This window comes from Tachypleus tridentatus, unplaced genomic scaffold (genome assembly GCF_004210375.1).
Source record: "Tachypleus tridentatus isolate NWPU-2018 unplaced genomic scaffold, ASM421037v1 Hic_cluster_1, whole genome shotgun sequence".
NCBI classification, from domain to species: Eukaryota; Metazoa; Arthropoda; class Merostomata; order Xiphosura; family Limulidae; genus Tachypleus; species Tachypleus tridentatus.
Window position 1 is genome coordinate 18583933 of NW_027467777.1, and position 20046 is coordinate 18603978.

Genomic DNA, 20046 nt, shown 5'->3' on the forward strand with positions numbered 1-20046 from the left:
ATAATATTTTATCTCATGACAAAGACATCTCTCATACTATTTTGTTTCATCACATAGACATCTCTTATAATATTTTATCTCATGACAAAGACATCTCTCATACTATTTTGTTTCATCACATAGACATCTCTCATAATATTTTATCCCAAAACAGACATCTCTCATAATATTTTATCCTAAAACAGACATCTCTCATAATATTTTGTTTCATCACATAGACATCTCTCATAATATTTTATATCATCACATAGACATCTCTTATAATATTTTGTTTCATCACATAGACATCTCTTATAATATTTTATCTCATGACAAAGACATCTCTCATACTATTTTGTTTCATCACATAGACATCTCTTATAATATTTTGTTTCATCACATAGACATCTCTCATACTATTTTGTTTCATCACATAGACATCTCTTATAATATTTTATCTCATGACAAAGACATCTCTCATACTATTTTGTTTCATCACGTAGACATCTCTTATAATATTTTATTATCTCATGACAAAGACATCTCTCATACTATTTTGTTTCATCACATAGACATCTCTTATAATATTTTATCTCATGACAAAGACATCTTTCATACTATTTTGTTTCATCACATAGACATCTCTCATAATATTTTATCTCATGACAAAGACATCTCTCATAATATTTTGTTTCATCACATAGACATCTCTTATAATATTTTATCTCATGACAAAGACATCTCTCATACTATTTTGTTTCATCACATAGACATCTCTTATAATATTTTATCTCATGACAAAGACATCTCTCATACTATTTTGTTTCATCACATAGACATCTCTTATAATATTTTATCTCATGACAAAGACATCTCTCATACTATTTTGTTTCATCACATAGACATCTCTCATACTATTTTGTTTCATGACATAGACATCTTTCATAATATTTTATCCCAAAACAGACATCTCTCATACTATTTTGTTTCATCACATAGACATCTCTCATACTATTTTGTTTCATGACATAGACATCTTTCATAATATTTTATCCCAAAACAGACATCTCTCATAATATTTTGTTTCATCACATAGACATCTCTTATAATATTTTATCTCATGACAAAGACATCTCTCATACTATTTTGTTTCATCACATAGACATCTCTTATAATATTTTATCTCATGACAAAGACATCTCTCATAATATTTTTTCTCATGACAAAGTCATCTCTCATACTATTTTGTTTCATGACATAGACATCTTTCATAATATTTTATCCCAAAACAGACATCTCTCATAATATTTTGTTTCATCACATAGACATCTCTCATACTATTTTGTTTCATCACATAGACATCTCTCATAATATTTTATCCCAAAACAGACATCTCTCATAATATTTTATCCTAAAACAGACATCTCTCATATTTTGTTTCATCACATAACATCTCTCATAATATTTTATATCATCACATAGATATCTCTCATAATATTTTATATCATCACATAGAATCTCTCACAATATTTTATCTCGTGACATAGAATCTCTCATAATATGTTATCCCAAGACAGACATCTCTCATACTATATTATTTCATCACATAGACATCTCTCATAATATTTTATCTCGTGACAAAGACATCTCTCATACTATTTTGTTTCATCGCATAGACATCTCTCATATTTTATTTCATGACAAAGACATCTCTCATAATATTTTATCTTGTGACATACACATCTCTCATACTATTTTATTTCATGACATAGACATTTCTCATACTTTGTAATTCATGACATGGACATCTCTTATCATCACTAATTTCATGAGAGAGAGGTATTTCATACCATTTTATTTCATTATATTGACATCTCTTATAATTTTTTATTTAATGACAAAGAAATACTTTTTGTCTCTCTCACGCACCCCGCTCAAACTTTCGTCACAAATCCCGTCTATGCTGCTTGTGAACTGTACGAAACCTGTTAATATTTATTGTGAGATATTTGTTTGAATTCAATTGTGAAAAACGGGTTTTGATAAAAAAAAATATCGTTTGAAAATCACTGATAACCCTAAATCATCAAGAAATGTCGATTCAACAATTGACCATTTCTTCTAAAATTGCGATTCCCGTACGTTTTTATACGCGATAATTAAATACTCCATTAATATTCGGACGAGTCTAGAGTTAATATTGTTTGTTGTAAAGGTCAAAGTTACATTGGCCGTTGTGGTGTCGAAAATCGATTTTCTAACGCTACAAAATTGCAGCAAATTATAATTTGTAAAATGAAATATTGCTTTTTCTGCCAATAGATGGCAATATACATGTTTGATTTAAAACTACAATAACAAGGACTCGAGAATAATAAGAGAAGTGCACATTAACATTTGTAAATACGATGGATTAAAAAAAGCTGTACAGTATACTGGTTTTGTGATACACATGCGCATACTGTGAATTTAATTATCTCATCGATCGGTCACTAATAAGTTTAAAATTAAGGTTTAAAAATAACTGCGTAAAACAAAGTGCTTCAGACAATGGTCGATGGACATATTTGATATAGATTCAAGGTATTTCAGTTTCGAACGAGGACGAGATATTTCACAGTGAAAACCTTCTCCGTGCACGTGGCTTTCTTAACACTGGAGGGAGACGAAAACTATTAAAATGGCGTTTTATTCTGTTACCCTCAACTTCGACCCCTAATTGGAAGTACTGAAAAATTATATTCATTTTAAAGTTATGGTAATTTTAATTTTTCTGTTTAGAAAAAAATGATTTTCTTTAAAGGTGTCATAAGTTAAGCACAAAGATACACATGGGGTTATCTGTGCTCTAGTGGTCAGTGGTATCAAAAGCTGGTTTCTAATGTTATGAGTTATGACGTACAGCTGGGCCACTTGGGAGGTAACTGGGAAGGGTAAACTTGTTTACTTGATCTTGGGATTTCATACAAAGATGCACAAGGGCGGTCTGTGCCGGACCAGCCCCAGTTTTGAAGTGATGAACTAGAAGGAAACTTACGTCCAGTTCATGGGTGTCCTTATCTGACCGAATAAAGTAATTTATACATCAGTGTTATAGCATATCTGTAGGTATTCTCACTTCTAGAAGTACTTCACAAAAAGTAGAAATAAACCGCTGGATTTGTTCATGTCCACCGAGGGGAATTGGCCCCCACATTTTAGCTTTTTCAATCCGTAAAGATACTGGTGATCATCTTGGGGCAAGGGTGAAATTATGCGCATTAACCTACCTAACACATTCCATGAAAGGTGTACACATTGATATAACTCCTTGAAGTTACAGACGCTGATATAGCACACTGTGTGGCGGATAAAGACGCTGATATAGCACACTGTGTGGGGGATAAAAACACTGATATAGCACACTGTGTGGGGGATAAAAACACTGATATAGCACACTGTGTGGGGGATAAAAACACTGATATAGCACACTGTGTGGTGGATAAAAACACTGATATAGCACACTGTGTGGGGGATAAAAACACTGATATAACACACTGTGTGGGGGATAAAAACACTGATATAGCACACTGTGTGGGGGATAAAGACGCTGATATAGCACACTGTGTGGTGGATAAAAACACTGATATAGCACACTGTGTGGGGGATAAAAACACTGATATAACACACTGTGTGGGGGATAAAAACACTGATATAACACACTGTGTGGGGGATAAAAACACTGATATAGCACACTGTGTGGGGGATAAAAACATTGACGTAACACATTCCATGAAAGGTGTACACATTGATATAACATAACTCCTTGAATTACACACACTGATATAACACACTGTGTGGAAGTTAAACGCACTGACGTAACACATTCCATGAAAGATGTACACATTGATATAACATAATCCCTTGAAGTTACACACTCTGATATAACACACTGTGTAGGAGATAAAAGCACTGACGTAACACATTCCATGGAAGGTATACACTCTGATATAACACACTGTGTGGGAGATAAAAACACTGACGTAACACATTCCATGGAAGGTATACACTCTGATATAACACACTGTGCGGGAGATAAAAACACTGACGTAACACATTCCATGGAAGTTACACACTCTGATATAACACACTGTGCGGGAGATAAAAACACTGACGTAACACATTCCATGGAAGGTATACACTCTGATATAACACACTGTGCGGGAGATAAAAACACTGACGTAACACATTCCATGGAAGGTATACACTCTGATATAACACACTGTGCGGGAGATAAAAACACTGACGTAACACATTCCATGGAAGGTATACACTCTGATATAACACACTGTGCGGGAGATAAAACACTGACGTAACACATTCCATGGAAGGTATACACTCTGATATAACACACTGTGCGGGAGATAAAAACACTGACGTAACACATTCCATGGAAGGTATTCACTCTGATATAACACACTGTGCGGGAGATAAAAACACTGACGTAACACATTCCATGGAAGTGCCAAACAAAACACATATCCATTATTTTACAATCGACCTAAGAGTTGTCTTCAACAGTGTTTTTACGTTATTAACTAAATAAATTTGAATAATTCAAGAAATGTAAAAAATAATAATAATACGGAGAATCGGTAAATTTGACAAAAATACGTTCCACAGAATTACAAAAATTACGGAAACATTTTCGTTTAATGTAAAGAAGCAGAGTGCACTATTTTGTCCATGAACACCAAGAAACATTATCATCTCTAAATATTTCCTTATTGTGGTCAGTTCTTCACTCATTGGCTCGTCATGGCCAGGTGGTTAAATCGCTCGACTCGTCCTCCGAGGGTCACGGGTTCGAATCCCTGTCACACCAAACTTGCACACCATTTCAGCCGTGGGAACGTTATAATGTTACGCTCAATCACACTATTCGTTGGTGAAAGAGTAGCCCAAGAGTTGGCTAAATTAGGGACGGCTAGCGCAGATTGCCCTTGAGTAGCTTTGCGCGAAATTCAAAACAAACCAATTCCTCGCTCATTACAACGTTTATTAGTTCAAGATTACACAGACAAAACAAAACTGTACAGACATGTAATGCATTACATGAAAAACTTTCAAAATGTAACAATATATATCTTGACACAAGAAGTTAAAGGTTATTCTACATTGTTTGGCAGGCCTACAGTCACCCATAATATTTACGCCTTAACAATACACAAACAGAACAATAATATTTTCCATGCAGAGACGTTGAGGTAATTCGAGAAAATTTTAGGTTCATAGCTCGAGTTTACTTGATTTAAAAGATATGTTAAGAGCACAGCCTTTTCATAAGATCGATACCAGCTCAAGTTGAGAGAAACGTAGTCTATTTTATATACCTCTCAGTTGCAGTGCGCGTGATCTAGTATTAATATAGCGTTTTTCTTTATACATGAATTACGTGGTATCATGTTATGTTTTATTAATAAACAATAATAAATAATAAGTTTGTAATTATGAATACATGTTTATAAAAACAAAATATGAAAATAAAAAATGTGCTAAAGTCAACATATCTTGACGAAACTGAACATATATGAAACGCAGTTGAAAAAAAATTAGAAAAGGTGAAACTGTGTAGAAATTATGTTAAAAAACGGTCAAAAACGAATATTTTTCCTTGATACAAAACAAAACAACAAACAGAAAAACCCGCAGTTAAATTTAAAAAACGTTACTGGATTATTTAATAAATATATATGTGTGTAGATAGATCCCTCATTACCTACCTATATACAACCTTATTATGCTCAAAGAGAAATGTATCAGTCCACAATTTATAAGTCTGTATAAGCGCATAACGTTATATGTATATAAATGCTTTGAATGACACCAGAAAACTCGGTGTGTAAAATTTATTGTTCACCCCCAATCTTTAATTATATCTACGTATACGTTTTCTATCTGCTTTTGTGTCATCTGAAAAGTCTGACTAGCCAACTTCCCCAATATCTTCTTCCCTTAATCCCACATTTTCTTACCAAAGACTGTGTAGTTCACACAAACATATTAGCTGGATCCACTGAAAATAAAAAGAAACAAGAAATGTATCCAGTTCTGCTGTGATTACTGGCGTCTTTTCTTGTGACATGTAAAAACACGACGACCACATTTTCTGAGAGATGTTCGTAGTCTTCGATACCAAGGATCTGATGTTTTACGTTTGTTTTCTAGAGGGAGAAAAAAACAATTATTAAACCAGAAACAGCATCGGTACAGAACAACATTGAGACTAATCTAAAACAGTGTAAACATGTATAATATTTAACAAGACAAACTGTACAACCGTGATGAAAAAAGACTACATTATTTTAATATTTTCTTAAGCCTAACCTGTATAAAAGCTAGTGTGTCCCTATATATTTATACAGGTAAAATAATTTCATTACTGTTCGCACATTACAATCTTAGTGAGAGAGTGAAGAGGGCCGTGAAACCTTATAAGTGTAGTGAGTGTAGGTATAACAAACCCTAAAGTAAAACGGCAAAGTGAAATCACTAGCCTAGAGCAAAATGTATAATATTTATTATGAAAGTAAATACACCAATTCAGTTTTAAATGTAAATCGTTTCTGACATAAATCTCTTTTATGTCATATAATCAACGTTTTTAACAATAAAAGTATAAAAACTCTTTAATCCATGGAAACTCTAAATTAAGAAATCAACAATAGAGTAACAACAATAATAAATTATACTTTCATTGTTAAGCGACATGCCATAAAAGGCATTGTTGGAACGGAGTGTAATTAATACACACTGGATTATGTGTATATTATAAGTTATAATTCTAATTAATTTTTAACAATAATTATTACATGAATAAAACATGAATTAATTTCATGAATAATCTTAATTTACAAAATTCACAAAGGAATTTACCGACCTATGGCTGTTTTGACTGTACTTTTGATTCCTTTTTGTTGGTCAAGCTTTATTTCACGAAACGTATTTATTTCAGTTAGCTATGAAATGTGAAGTTAGGGTATACTATGGGATGGGGTTGGTAGTACTTGCTTTATTATTTTTGACAAACTATACCCCAGTATCTATATAAGAGACTAATGCTCCCCTGTCTATAAAATTCCATCAACAGTCGCGTGTTAAGGGGTTTGACTCGTAATCCGAGGGTCGCGGGTTCGAATTCCGGTCCCACAAAACATGCCCGCCCTTTCAGCTGTAAGGGCGTTATAATGTGACGGTCAATCCCACTATTCTTTAGCGGTGGGTGGTGATGACTAGCTCCCTTCCCTCTAGTCTTACACTGATAAATTAGGGACGGCTAGCGCAGATAGCCCTCGAGTAGCTTTGCGCGAAATTCAAAACAAACAAACAAACAAAAGAAACTATTAATATCAGTAACTCACTGATCAGCCACTAGCTAGGTTTTTATATTACTATATATACCAGTACATATAATTATACTGTTAATATCAGTACACTAGCTAGGTTTTTATATTACTATACATACCAGTACATATAATTATACTGTTAATATCAGTACCTCACTGATCAGCCACTAGCTAGGTTTTTATATTACTATATACATATACTGTATATATCTAGTATCTTAATATTTAACAAAGCTAGTGGCTTGTGAGATTAAATACGGAGATTTATCAGTTTTGCATAAAACAAGATAAAAACCAACGTAACCAATGGCTGGTTGACGAAAAAGTTTGGGACAACTGGAACTGTGAAATCCAACTGTCGAAACGTTCCTCACATTATATTGTTAACAAGAGGAACGTTGTCCCCAGTCCGACTCTAGAAACATTCCTAACATGACATTGTTAACAAGAGGAACGTTGTCCCCAGTCTGACTCTAAAAGCGTTCCCCACATTATATTGTTAACAAGAGGAACGTTGTCCTCAGTCCGATTCTAGAAACATTCCTAACATGACATTGTTAACAAGAGGAACGTTGTCCCCAGTCCGACTCTAAAAACGTTTCTCACATTATATTGTTAACAAGAGGAACGTTGTCCCCAGTCCGACTCTGAAAACGTTTCTCACATTATATTGTTAACAAGAGGAACGTTGTCCCCAGTCTGACTCTAAAAGCGTTCCCCACATTATATTGTTAACAAGAGGAACGTTGTCCCCAGTCCGATTCTAGAAACATTCCTAACATGACATTGTTAACAAGAGGAACGTTGTCCCCAGTCCGACTCTAAAAACGTTTCTCACATTATATTGTTAACAAGAGGAACGTTGTCCCCAGTCCGATTCTAGAAACATTTCTAACATGACATTGTTAACAAGAGGAACGTTGTCCCCAGTCCGACTCTAAAAACGTTTCTCACATTATATTGTTAACAAGAGGAACGTTGTCCCCAGTCCGACTCTAAAAACGTTTCTCACATTATATTGTTAACAAGAGGAACGTTGTCCCCAGTCTGACTCTAAAAACGTTCCCACATTATATTGTTAACAAGAGGAACGTTGTCCCCAGTCCGATTCTAGAAATATTCCTAACATGACATTGTTAACAAGAGGAACGTTGTCCCCATTCCGCCTCTGGAAACGTTTCTCATATTATATTGTTAACAAGAGGAACGTTGTCGTTTCCGTTCTCTTGGAACTTAAGAGTTATATAATTATTCAAACTTAAAACCGATGTTAATTTTATTAAATACATGTTTGTTTTAGAATATGTTTTTGTTTCACGTGAACTGTTTGTTCTTTTGAGAAATTCTGGACGAAGCTACTGAAGGGCTATCTTCACAGAGATGGTCCTGATCTTGAACTGATATACTAAATGAAGACAGCTAATCAAAAGTGCCCACCGTCAACTATTGGACTGTTCTTGTCTGAATGAATAGTGGAATTTGATTATTACTCTTATTACACACCCACGCCGGTTTGCACTCTAGCCACGCTGACCACTAGACCAAGATTAGCCCTTGTTTCGATGTGTTCTGAGTGAACTTTGTTCATTAAATGTTTAAGGTCAATAATTATATTATTGTGATTATTGGCTGTAATCCCAAATTCATGTTACTAAATCAACTTAATTCTCTGACATGATTTTCGGATAACAGCAGGAACAAAATAATACAGTATTTTTCAACAGTTTGTTTGTTTTCGAATTTCGCGCAAAGCTACACGAGGGATATCTGCGCTAGCCGTCCCTAATTTAGCAGTGTAAGACTAGACATCATCATACACCGCCAACTCATGGGCTACTCTTTTATCAACGAATAGTGGGATTGGCCATCACATTATAACGCCCCCACGGCTGAAAGGGCGAGCATGTTTGGTGTGGCGGGGATTCGAACTCGCGACCCTCAGATTACGAATCGACCGCCCTAACCACCTGGCCACGTCGGGCCCCTTTTTCAACTAACGCTCAAACAAAAATAGAAACAAAATATTTATTTTATACTTTAAAATAGTGTTTGATACGTGAAAGATACACACACCCTGTCTGATAAGATCTTTATAATATAGTAGATTTCATGAGATGGTGACATTTAATACAAAACAAAGGGAACATAAACTACAATATTAAATTAACATACACTTAACGTAGTATCAACTTAAAAAACACTTTTGTATGAGAAAGACGTACTGTGGTGCTCGAAGTTATGACCGTAGAACGTAAGTTGTTGTTGTGGTTTTCTTAGCGTAAAGACCTGACCACTGCGCGGGATCGAACCTTGTTTTATGAGTTGTAAGAATTTCAAGTGACACACCGGAGAATCTACGTAAATATATTTATACACAATAATAGAACTTTACAGGTGATTTGTGGGTAAATAAGGTCTATTTTGACACGGTAGTTGTTGTTTTGAATTAAGCACAAAGCTACACAATGGGCTATCTGTGCTTTGCCCACCACGGGTATCGAATCCCGGTTTTTAGCGTTGTAAGTCCTCAGACATACCGCTGAGCCACTGGGAAGCATTTTGACATGGACTATACAAATTTATGCATCGTGTGAGTCCATCTCTTCCAGTAGCACAGCGGTATGTCTGCGGACTTACAATGATAGAAACCGGGTTCGATATCCGTGGTTAACAGAGCCCAGAAAGTCCATTGTGTACGTTTGTGCTTAGGTACAAACAAACAAAAGCACTGTGTGAGTAAAAACTCTCTTAGTAACACAAGGGCGTTTATGTGGACAACGTTTATAGGTGCAAAACTTCGTATTATGTACATTATAAATTGTTTTAACCTTTAACCCCTGTAATACAAAACTTATACAAATCCTGTGAAGACTTTAGGAAGGTATCTTAGTGACAAATTTTATTTGGATTAATGGACATATATAGAAACAACAGGCCAACGTATGTGATTTTCGTAACGTTTGACCTTTGATTCCCGAAAATCGGAACAGGATCTTAATTCAAAAACACAAAACAGTATGAACGTGCTGAACATGTCACTTGTTGTCCATGTAATCTGTTGTCCATGTAATCTGATATATACACAGCGTTTCTATTGTATCTCTTGTAGCCCAGCTGGCCTGATGAGTCCTAGTATTCTACGAAAGGTCTCATCGGCAAGGTATATGACGAAAACAGTGTGGTTGACACATTTCTATACACTTTAATTCTTAAGTTCAAACGGTTTCAAGATGACTGACATAAAATAAATGAGCAGCAAACATCTGTGAGCAGAAATTACAATGTGCCCCGTCCGTAGGGGGAAGACATGATATCGTATTGGTCACTACTATTTCCAGATTTGCCACTAACAACAAGTATTGGTCACTACTATTTCTAACAACAACAAAGAAAGGTAAGAATTGGTCAGACCATTGCATGGCCAGGTGCGTTTAGGCACTCGACTCCTAATCCGAGAGTCACGAGTTCGAATCCCCGTCACATCAAACATGCTAGCCCTTTCAGACGTGGGGGCGTTATAATATGACGGAATAATCCCAATATTCGTTGGTAAAAGAGTAGCCTAAGAGTTGGCGGTGGGTGGTGATAACTAGCTGCCTTCCCTCTAGTCCTACACTACTAAATTAGGGACAGTAAGCGCAATAGCCCTCGAGAAGCTTTGAGCGAAATTCAAGAAACAAACGAATAGACCATTTTAAATTTACTTCGTTCTTAACTACCAACTAACTGTCTAATTAAATAACTACGGTGAGGCACTTAACGATTCATTTTAACGTAAGCTTTAACTAGTCCTTAATGTTACTCACCAAACTTGCAAGAATCGTCTGTCGCTGCAATCCGCTAAACAAAAAAAAACAAAACAAATTTATGTAATATTAGTCACTTTCTTGAACCCAAAGCTGATTCATTGAATTTAAAATGATACTTAAATTGAAATTATTGTTTGTTACAATAAATTAACGAAACCTTCACTAATATTCGTTTGTTACGATATAGCTAAAATGTCTTTTAAAATCGTTTTAATTTTTTTCTTCTAACGTTCAGTGAAAAATGAAAAATAAATCGGTTAAAAATCTGTTTTTATAGATGTCGCTGTTTTATAAAATTTTTTGAATGTTTATAAATAATCCAACCAACCGTTAAAATTTTTAAAACGTAATTAAAATATACTGTAAAACATGCAACATGCGAATGGTGAAATAATTCTTTGACTTCTGTACATTAAAGTTGCACGTGAATTCGTATAGAAAACTTAACATCTTTAATTATCATATCAGTAAAGGGAATTTTTATAAAAATGTATTAATCAATTATTATTAGTCTTTAGGGTAATTACAACTCAGGAAAAAACGACAACTATAAATTAGTGAAGTCAGATCTATAAAAGGTAGTGGCGACATTTTTGGCCGTAATCCTAATAAAATGTAACAAGAATCGGCCATCTTAGAAGATTTAGATTAATATTAAGTTTGCATACTGAAATAACCATGAAACATAATCCTTCCACAAGAAAATAATTATAATAAGAAAATACCCTAATAATACTTAGAAAAGTTTTTAACACGATAGTTGACAATATCAATTAACCTATACAACAAAGAACATATATTCAATTGGCCTAGTGATCAAATTAAAATAGTATAAATAATATGTATTAACGGAACTGACGCGGTATGATTTGCAACTGTGAATTTATTTTAAGTTGATCTACTAATTAGAGCATATTTAAGATCAGGTAAAACAAATATTTCTTTGAGAAACTATGTAGTTAGTTTATTTTAATTATAGTTTCGAATGATTTCAAGAAAACACAGTTTCTTTATCGTAAACGATTTACATAGTCGTTGTTATATATACAAAAATAGTGTCTTGTAGAACTCGTTCTCATGTTGACATGGAGATGTAACTTGGAAATTAAATATGTAAAGAAACAACGATTTATAAGTTTAATAAAAAGTTTTATTAATGGTGGAACAAACTACGTTTTAACAACACAGTGGTATGTCTCCTTCAAGTATGGTCAGAACACTGCAAGGTTTATATATCGTTACAAAGACAGGACCCAGGTATTAAATGTGACTGGATATAGGTTTGTCAGAGATCGTTTGTTCCGGTGATTTCTATGGTTTCTACATGGACTCTGTTTTTATTTTTAGGTTGGTCTATGGGAAGAGTTGTATTCCAATGTATTGTTTCCCGTATTATATGGATTATTCGTTAAGGCTGATAACTGGAAATCACTTCTATGCACGCGATCATGTAGATCTTTGCCCCTTATTTCTTAGGGACTCGGTGTTTGTCCCATGTAATTCGCATGAAATACCATATTTTTGTTCTTCCAATATGGACACTTTCAGGTTAGGATAATAAGACGTTGGTTTTAGGTAAAAGTTTCAATAATTCACTAGGCTAGTAAGATCGTTAGAATTTTCTGGCACACAAAGAAAAATCACATTTGTTAAGTTTGGTTCTGTTGAAAGAGGAAAGATTAGAGCTAACATGTTTCAGTGTTTATAAGTTTCATAAAAGCCCTACATGCGATGTTTGGGTTGAAACTGCTAGATAATGGTGTGTTCTATATGTGCTTTAGTTCAATAACAAACACAAATAGAAAAAAAATATTTATTTTATACTTTAAAATAGTGTTTGATACGAGAAAGATACACACACACCCTGTCTGATAAGATCTTTATAATATAGTAGAGTTCATGAGATGGTGACATTCAATACAAAACAAATGGAACATAAACTATAATATTAAATTAATAATAAACTTAAAAACTTTTGTATGACAAAGACGTACTGTGGTGCTCTAAGTTGTGACCGTAAGTTGTTGTTGTTGTGGTTTTCTTTGTGGGTGTATCTGTGTACAACTCGATTTACGTAAATGAAGTAATAAGGATATATATGCGATAGGTGGTGGGTGGCAAGGTATCTGCTGGAGTAACTTTGTTTTTATCTCACATCTAAAAACGGAAGACAACTGTTGGGTTTTATTGCATGTGTGAAAAATTCTGACATTGGATCATAAAGTGTTTGATAACCTAATGAAACTAAATAGCATGTTGTTCCCATGTGTCCACATGCTGAATATATCGTCTTAACCAAAGTTCAGGTTTCTTGCTGTGAACGAGTTTGTTTCGAAACAGTCTTTCTTTTAATGCGGACATGTAGAGGTCATTAAATGAAGGAGAAAACTTGGATCCAACCTCTATTTCATTGTTTTGTTTACAACATTGGCCTTCGTACGTGTTGTTTAAGTACTATTTTGTGATAACAAGTTCAAGTGGACAGTGTAATGCTTGTTCATGGATGAACAAAAGCTTTCTCTCGAAAAAAACTAATGTATTTCTGTAAAGCTCATAAGAATTTTAAATCCAATCAACCGCTGGGTTTCTCAACTCTTCATAAACATACCGAGATGGTCCCTCACTTAACTAACTCTTCATAAACATACCGGGATGGTCCCTCACTTAACTAATTCTTCATAAACATACCGGGATGGTCCCTCACTTAACAAACTCTTCATAAACATACCGGGATGGTCCCTCACTTAACTAACTCTTCATAAACATACCGGGATGGACCCTCACTTAACTAATTCTTCATAAACATACCGGGATGGTCCCTCACTTAACAAACTCTTCATAAACATACCGGGATGGTCCCTCACTTAACAAACTCTTCATAAACATACCGGGATGGACCCTCACTTAACTAATTCTTCATAAACATACCGGGATGGTCCCTCACTTAACTAACTCTTCATAAACATACCGGGATGGTCCTCACTTAATAAACTCTTCATAAACATACCGGGATGGTCCTCACTTAACTAACTCTTCATAAACATACCGGGATGGACCCTCACTTAACTAATTCTTTATAAACATACCGGGATGGTCCTCACTTAACAAACTCTTCATAAACATACCGGGATGGTCCCTCACTTAACAAACTCTTCATAAACATACCGGGATGGACCCTCACTTAACTAATTCTTCATAAACATACCGGGATGGTCCTCACTTAACTAACTCTTCATAAACATACCGGGATGGTCCTCACTTAACAAACTCTTCATAAACATACCGGGATGGTCCTCACTTAACTAACTCTTCATAAACATACCGGGATGGACCCTCACTTAACTAATTCTTCATAAACATACCGGGATGGTCCCTCACTTAACTAACTCTTCATAAACATACCGGGATGGACCCTCACTTAACTAATTCTTCATAAACATACCGGGATGGTCCTCACTTAACAAACTCTTCATAAACATACCGGGATGGACCCTCACTTAACTAATACTTCATAAACATACCGGGATGGTCCCTCACTTAACTAATTCTTCATAAACATACCGGGATGGTCCCTCACTTAACTAATTCTTCATAAACATACCGGGATGGTCCCTCACTTAACTAATTCTTCATAAACATACCGGGATGGTCCCTCACTTAACTAATACTTCATAAACATACCGGGATGGTCCCTCACTTAACAAACTCTTCATAAACATACCGGGATGGTCCCTCACTTCACGTATCGTGAAATATGTCCACTCTGGCGTCTTGATGGATGGTTGGTAAAAACACCTGGTGGTATTACTGAACGTTAGAGTATTTTGTCTCTGTTCACTAACGGTATTCAAACCCGATATTTAGCACCCTTCTATTTAGCACCTTCTACCTTTTTTGAGTTCATTTACGCCTGTGACTTCTAAACATTTTCTTGTGAAAGATTTCGACACAAAACTTGGAAAATATAAAACATACTCTTCAAAACAAGAAACGCAAAAGGGATATTTTTTTTATTTTAAAGAGAAATATATGTAATAACGTTACAAGCTCAGAGTATGTGATGTTACACGTGTTAAGGCACTGATTGTCAGACCAAAATGACAATAAAAGTTGTGCACTTTGAAAACGGAGGAAAACATCGGATTTTTCGCCAAAACGCATGCGTGTCCAATAAATTTGTTTGAGAGATCTGCATGTTCTGCAAGTGCAACATGTGCAAAATCCCTATAAAAGTGACGGGTTCTCGGTTTCCATAGCTCAGTGTTAAGCCACCGACACGCAATACAGTTGTGCCAAGACTGACTGAAGCACAACGCAACAACGCCATTGGTCAATTGGAAGCAGGAGAATCTCGATCAGATGTTGCCAGAGCTGTGAATGTCCACCCAAGCACCATCACAAGGCTATGGAATCGTCACCAACAACATGAATCAACTCGTGACCGTCCACTATCTGGCAGACCTCGTGTGACCACGCCTGCACAAGATCGCAACATCCGGTTACGTCACCTTCGGGATAGGACCACCACTGCGACGTCTACTGCCTCAACCATACCAGGGCTGCGTAGGATTTCTGATCACACCGTACGCAACCGTCTACGAGATGCAGGAATCCGACCTCGACATCCAGTCAGAGGCGTCATCCTCACCCAGCAACATCGTCAAGCACGGCTGCAGTGGACTGGGGCACATCGGGTATGGCCTCATCGACGATGGAGGCATGTTTGGTTCAGCGATAAATCACGTTTTATGCTTCGTAGGCGGGATGGAAGGACCCGTGTTTACCGTCGCCGAGGTGAACGTTTTGCAGCAAACTGTGTGCAGGAAGTTGAGAGATTTGGTGCTGGCAGCGTCATGATGTGGGCTGCCATCGCCTACAATGCCAGAACAGACCTTTTGCACATTCGAGGGAATCTTACGGCTCAACGATACGTCGACGAAATTCGTAGGCCCTATGTGCAACCCATCATGGTGAACGACAACGACGTTTCAACATGACAACGCCCGTCCTTACACAACCCGACTCACCACTGTCTTCTTGAGACACCACAACATCAACATTCTTCCCTGGCCCTCCAGATCACCAGATTTAAACCCCATCGAACATCTTTGGGACGAGTTGGACCGACGTCTGCGACGGCGACAACCTCAACCGCAGACTCTACCTCAGCTTGCAGCAGCTTTGCAGACTGAGTGGACAGCCATTCCACAGGATGTGATTCGTCATCTCATCGCTTCCATGGGCAGGAAATGCCAAGCAGTTATTGATGCTCACGGGGGGCATACTCGTTATTGACGTTGAATGATGTTAAACTTTACCTAGTGAGCGTGGACTTCGCCTTTGTAGACTTTGGATGTTCAGCAGTGAATGTGCAAAGTTTCACACATGTTATACAGAACTACCCGGAATAAACTTGTTAACAATTTGTCTCATATTTTGCCTTTTGCGTTTCTTTTTTTAAAGAGTATATAACTGGTAGAATCCTATTGAGTTTAATTTTAAACATTCAAATCCTCAGTCACCACACTTGTTTTATCAATAAATTTCTCAGTCACCACACTTGTTTTATCAATAAATTTCTCAGTCACCACACTTGTTTTATTCATCAAATCCTCACTCATTTCACTTGTTTTAGCAATAAAACCCTCACTCACCACAATTGTTTTATCCATCAAATCCTCACTCACCACACTTGTTGTATCCATCAAATCCTCAGTCATTCCACTTGTTTTATCAATAAATTTCTCAGTCACCACACTTGTTTTATCCACCAAATCCTCGCTCACCACACTTGTTTTATCAATAAAATCCTCACTCACCTTTTCCGCCATTACAACACCCTGTGCTAATAGTACGTCTTTAACGTAGGACATGGCGTATTCTCGTATTTCATTTATAGTAGGATCTGTACGTTCTCCATTCTATTGGGGGAAAATACATATTATTAAAACAATGTACACACATTTTCCGAATGAATTTGTGTAACAGATACTTTACAAATGTGTAATTTTAGTGTACTTACAAAATGAAGGTTACAACTGTGCAACAGATACGTAAAAATATATTATTTTAGTGTACTTACAAAATGAAGGTTACAACTGTGCAACAGATACGTAAAAATATTTATGATTACAAAATGAAGATTACAACTGTGAAACAGATACGTAAAAATATTTATGATCTTACTTCTCTCAGAGATTCATTTGGTAGCTGAATATCTATCTTGTTCAATGCCCTAACTGACCCTTGACGATCTGGCATAGCTGCTACAGTGAATTCAGCTAATAAATTACCAGGAACTTTTCTGATTAAAAACAAAATACATATTTACCTCATCAGAAACAATAACGTAAGTTTAAAGTAGAAACCTTAAATAATACGTACTTACAGAAATACGATTAACTGTATTAAACTGTTTTAAAAGAGTTTATAACAATATTTTAACTCCACGAGTTTAACGCCAAATGTAATAATGTTCTTAAGACTGTATCATAGTTAGTCATATTTAATAACCATTAAAACCATGGCAATAAACATCAAGCGTGCTTAATAATGTAATTGAACGTTATATTAAACAAATATCAAAGTAGTGCTTACTAACTTTATGTAATGTATCAAATTTATATTAAAATTCGTACCTAATAGTATTATGTACATACGAAACAAATTACAAATAACTTAATAAATACTTAATAAAATTATGATGTATACAAGCAGGGGCGTAGATCCTGGGGGGATACATCCCCCTTCACTTTAGGTGGCGGTTATGGTACATACAATCATCCCCTTTACAGTTTGGTCTGCTGAATTGTTTTATTACATCACAGGCCTATAAATTGTGTGTTTGTTCTTGTAATTCTCGTGTTCTTACCAATCTAATTACACAATTAGGCATAGATGTAGGCTTTTTCAGTAGCCGAAAGGTGCATCTTTAATATAGGCGTGCTGCTTCTAAGCTTTCGATCTAAGCGATAGTTCGTAAGTATCAGTCAGTAGGCCTAAGTATACATGCAAGGCTTGCAAGCACTATCACAGAATCTACCTACGTCTTGTACGTAGTGTAAGATTACGTAAAATTTTCATCACAGCTGATTGAACAGAGCATGAAATTCGAAAATATTACTCGCAAGCGTAAACTCCTGTGATGTAGATCTGGCAGGCCATTTGTAACTTGTAGCTGCATCAATCTTATGTGTATATCGTACGGTTTACCTACGCCATTTGTTCTTATGCATGTCTAGCCGGTTTTATTGTCGAACGCCTTACTCTCCTTAGCTGCCGAAGTCGCTGACCATAGTGTACGTTTAATGTACAGTTAACAACAGGTTCGGGTCGCTCCGATCCAGACGCGCCCTACATTACCCCCCTCCGCTCCGTTTAGTCTGAGCCTCTATTTTACAACAGGGCTCATTAGACCTGTGTTTGTGGCCCTCATTAATCCATGAAATTTCAGATTATCACCGCCCTCTAATAAAGTGCTAGTACTTTATGGTAAAAGAACAATATATTCTCTTATCATAGATAGTAAAAATATTGTATTTTCTTGTATAATTAGAACACAAAAGGAGCGATTTCAACGGCCTGAAGCCTCTACTCGAATTGTATTGCTAGTTTTTGTTTAGGTATTTTTAGTTAATAGACGTGCTTGTAGACATTATATCACAACGTGTTTCTCTTTTGATGAGTTTTAACAGGAATATAATATATTTGTGATTGTTTAAGTATTTTTCGAGAAACTTGTGTTGTAACTAGCACACATTATTGTCCCAGCGATACCCAAGCGGTCAGTCGGCTCGGTAGTCACTGTGAGGTTCGCGAGTTCGACTTAAATACATTGTACAGTTCAGTCCTACTTCCATTCTGTTCTATCTTCGTTCGTTGTACGTTAGAGTTTTTCAATAAAGACTGTATTTTAGCCTGTTGAGTCATCTGGGAAACAGATTCCAATTATGACAAGCAAGCGTCTGAAACTTTCCAATATTAGACAGTTCTGCAAGTCAGTTACTAGTACTACAAGTGACAATGTAGATGTAGATAATCCAACAACCTCAAGCAAAGGAATAGAAACTTGCCATACAGAGGAAATACCATGTTCATCAGAGAACGAGTCTGAAAATGTTTGTGCAACTACTGCACATCATGAACCACCAGATAGTTGTGAAACAAGTTTATACAGTAATGAAAGATCTGACACTCCACAGATACAGTGTGGAAAGCCATATCATCCAGACACACAACTAATACCACGACAGAAAGCAAAATCTCAAAATATCAACTTTCATGGCAAGTGGTTTGATGAGTTCCACTGACCTCTCTTTAATTTCCTTGTTAAAAGGCCTCTATTTTCCGCCTTGGCACAATGAAAGCATATGACTTTTTGAGTCTGATTGTCGAATATTCAGAAGTTTACGTTTCTCACTGCGTCAAGGTTTAGCATTACGTGGACATATGTAACTGTAGATATGTACAAACAATGGGAATGCCAGTATACTCTATAAAATAACTGTAGATATGTACAAACAACGGGAATACCAGCATACTCTATAAAATAACAGTAGATATGTACAAACAACGGGAATACCAGTATACTCTATCAAATAACTGTAGATATGTGCAAACAACGGGAATACCAGTATACTCTATAAAATAACTGTAGATATGTACAAACAACGGGAATACCAGTATACTCTATAAAATAACTGTAGATATGTACAAACAACGGGAATACCAGTATACTCTATAAAATAACTGTAGATATGTACAAACAACGGGAATACCAGCATACTCTATAAAGTAACTGTAGATATGTGCAAACAACGGGAATACCAGTATACTCTATAAAATAACTGTAGATATGTACAAACAACGGGAAT

The 20046-nt window shown here is 35.8% G+C and overlaps 1 protein-coding gene across 1 annotated transcript in view; it reads right to left on the reverse strand.

Annotated features, from left to right (window-relative positions):
• Positions 1-4996: 4996 nt before the first annotated feature.
• LOC143241896 (uncharacterized) overlaps positions 4997-20046 on the reverse strand; it is a 44495-nt gene continuing 29445 nt past the window's right edge. Inside the window, exons 2-5 of the mRNA XM_076485201.1 lie at positions 17360-17477; positions 16993-17094; positions 11171-11204; positions 4997-6182 (exon numbers count right to left, since the gene is read on the reverse strand). Coding sequence (XP_076341316.1) covers positions 6079-6182; positions 11171-11204; positions 16993-17094; positions 17360-17434 — 315 coding nt within the window. The 5' untranslated portion in view covers positions 17435-17477 and the 3' untranslated portion in view covers positions 4997-6078. The remainder of the gene's footprint in view (positions 6183-11170; positions 11205-16992; positions 17095-17359; positions 17478-20046) is intronic.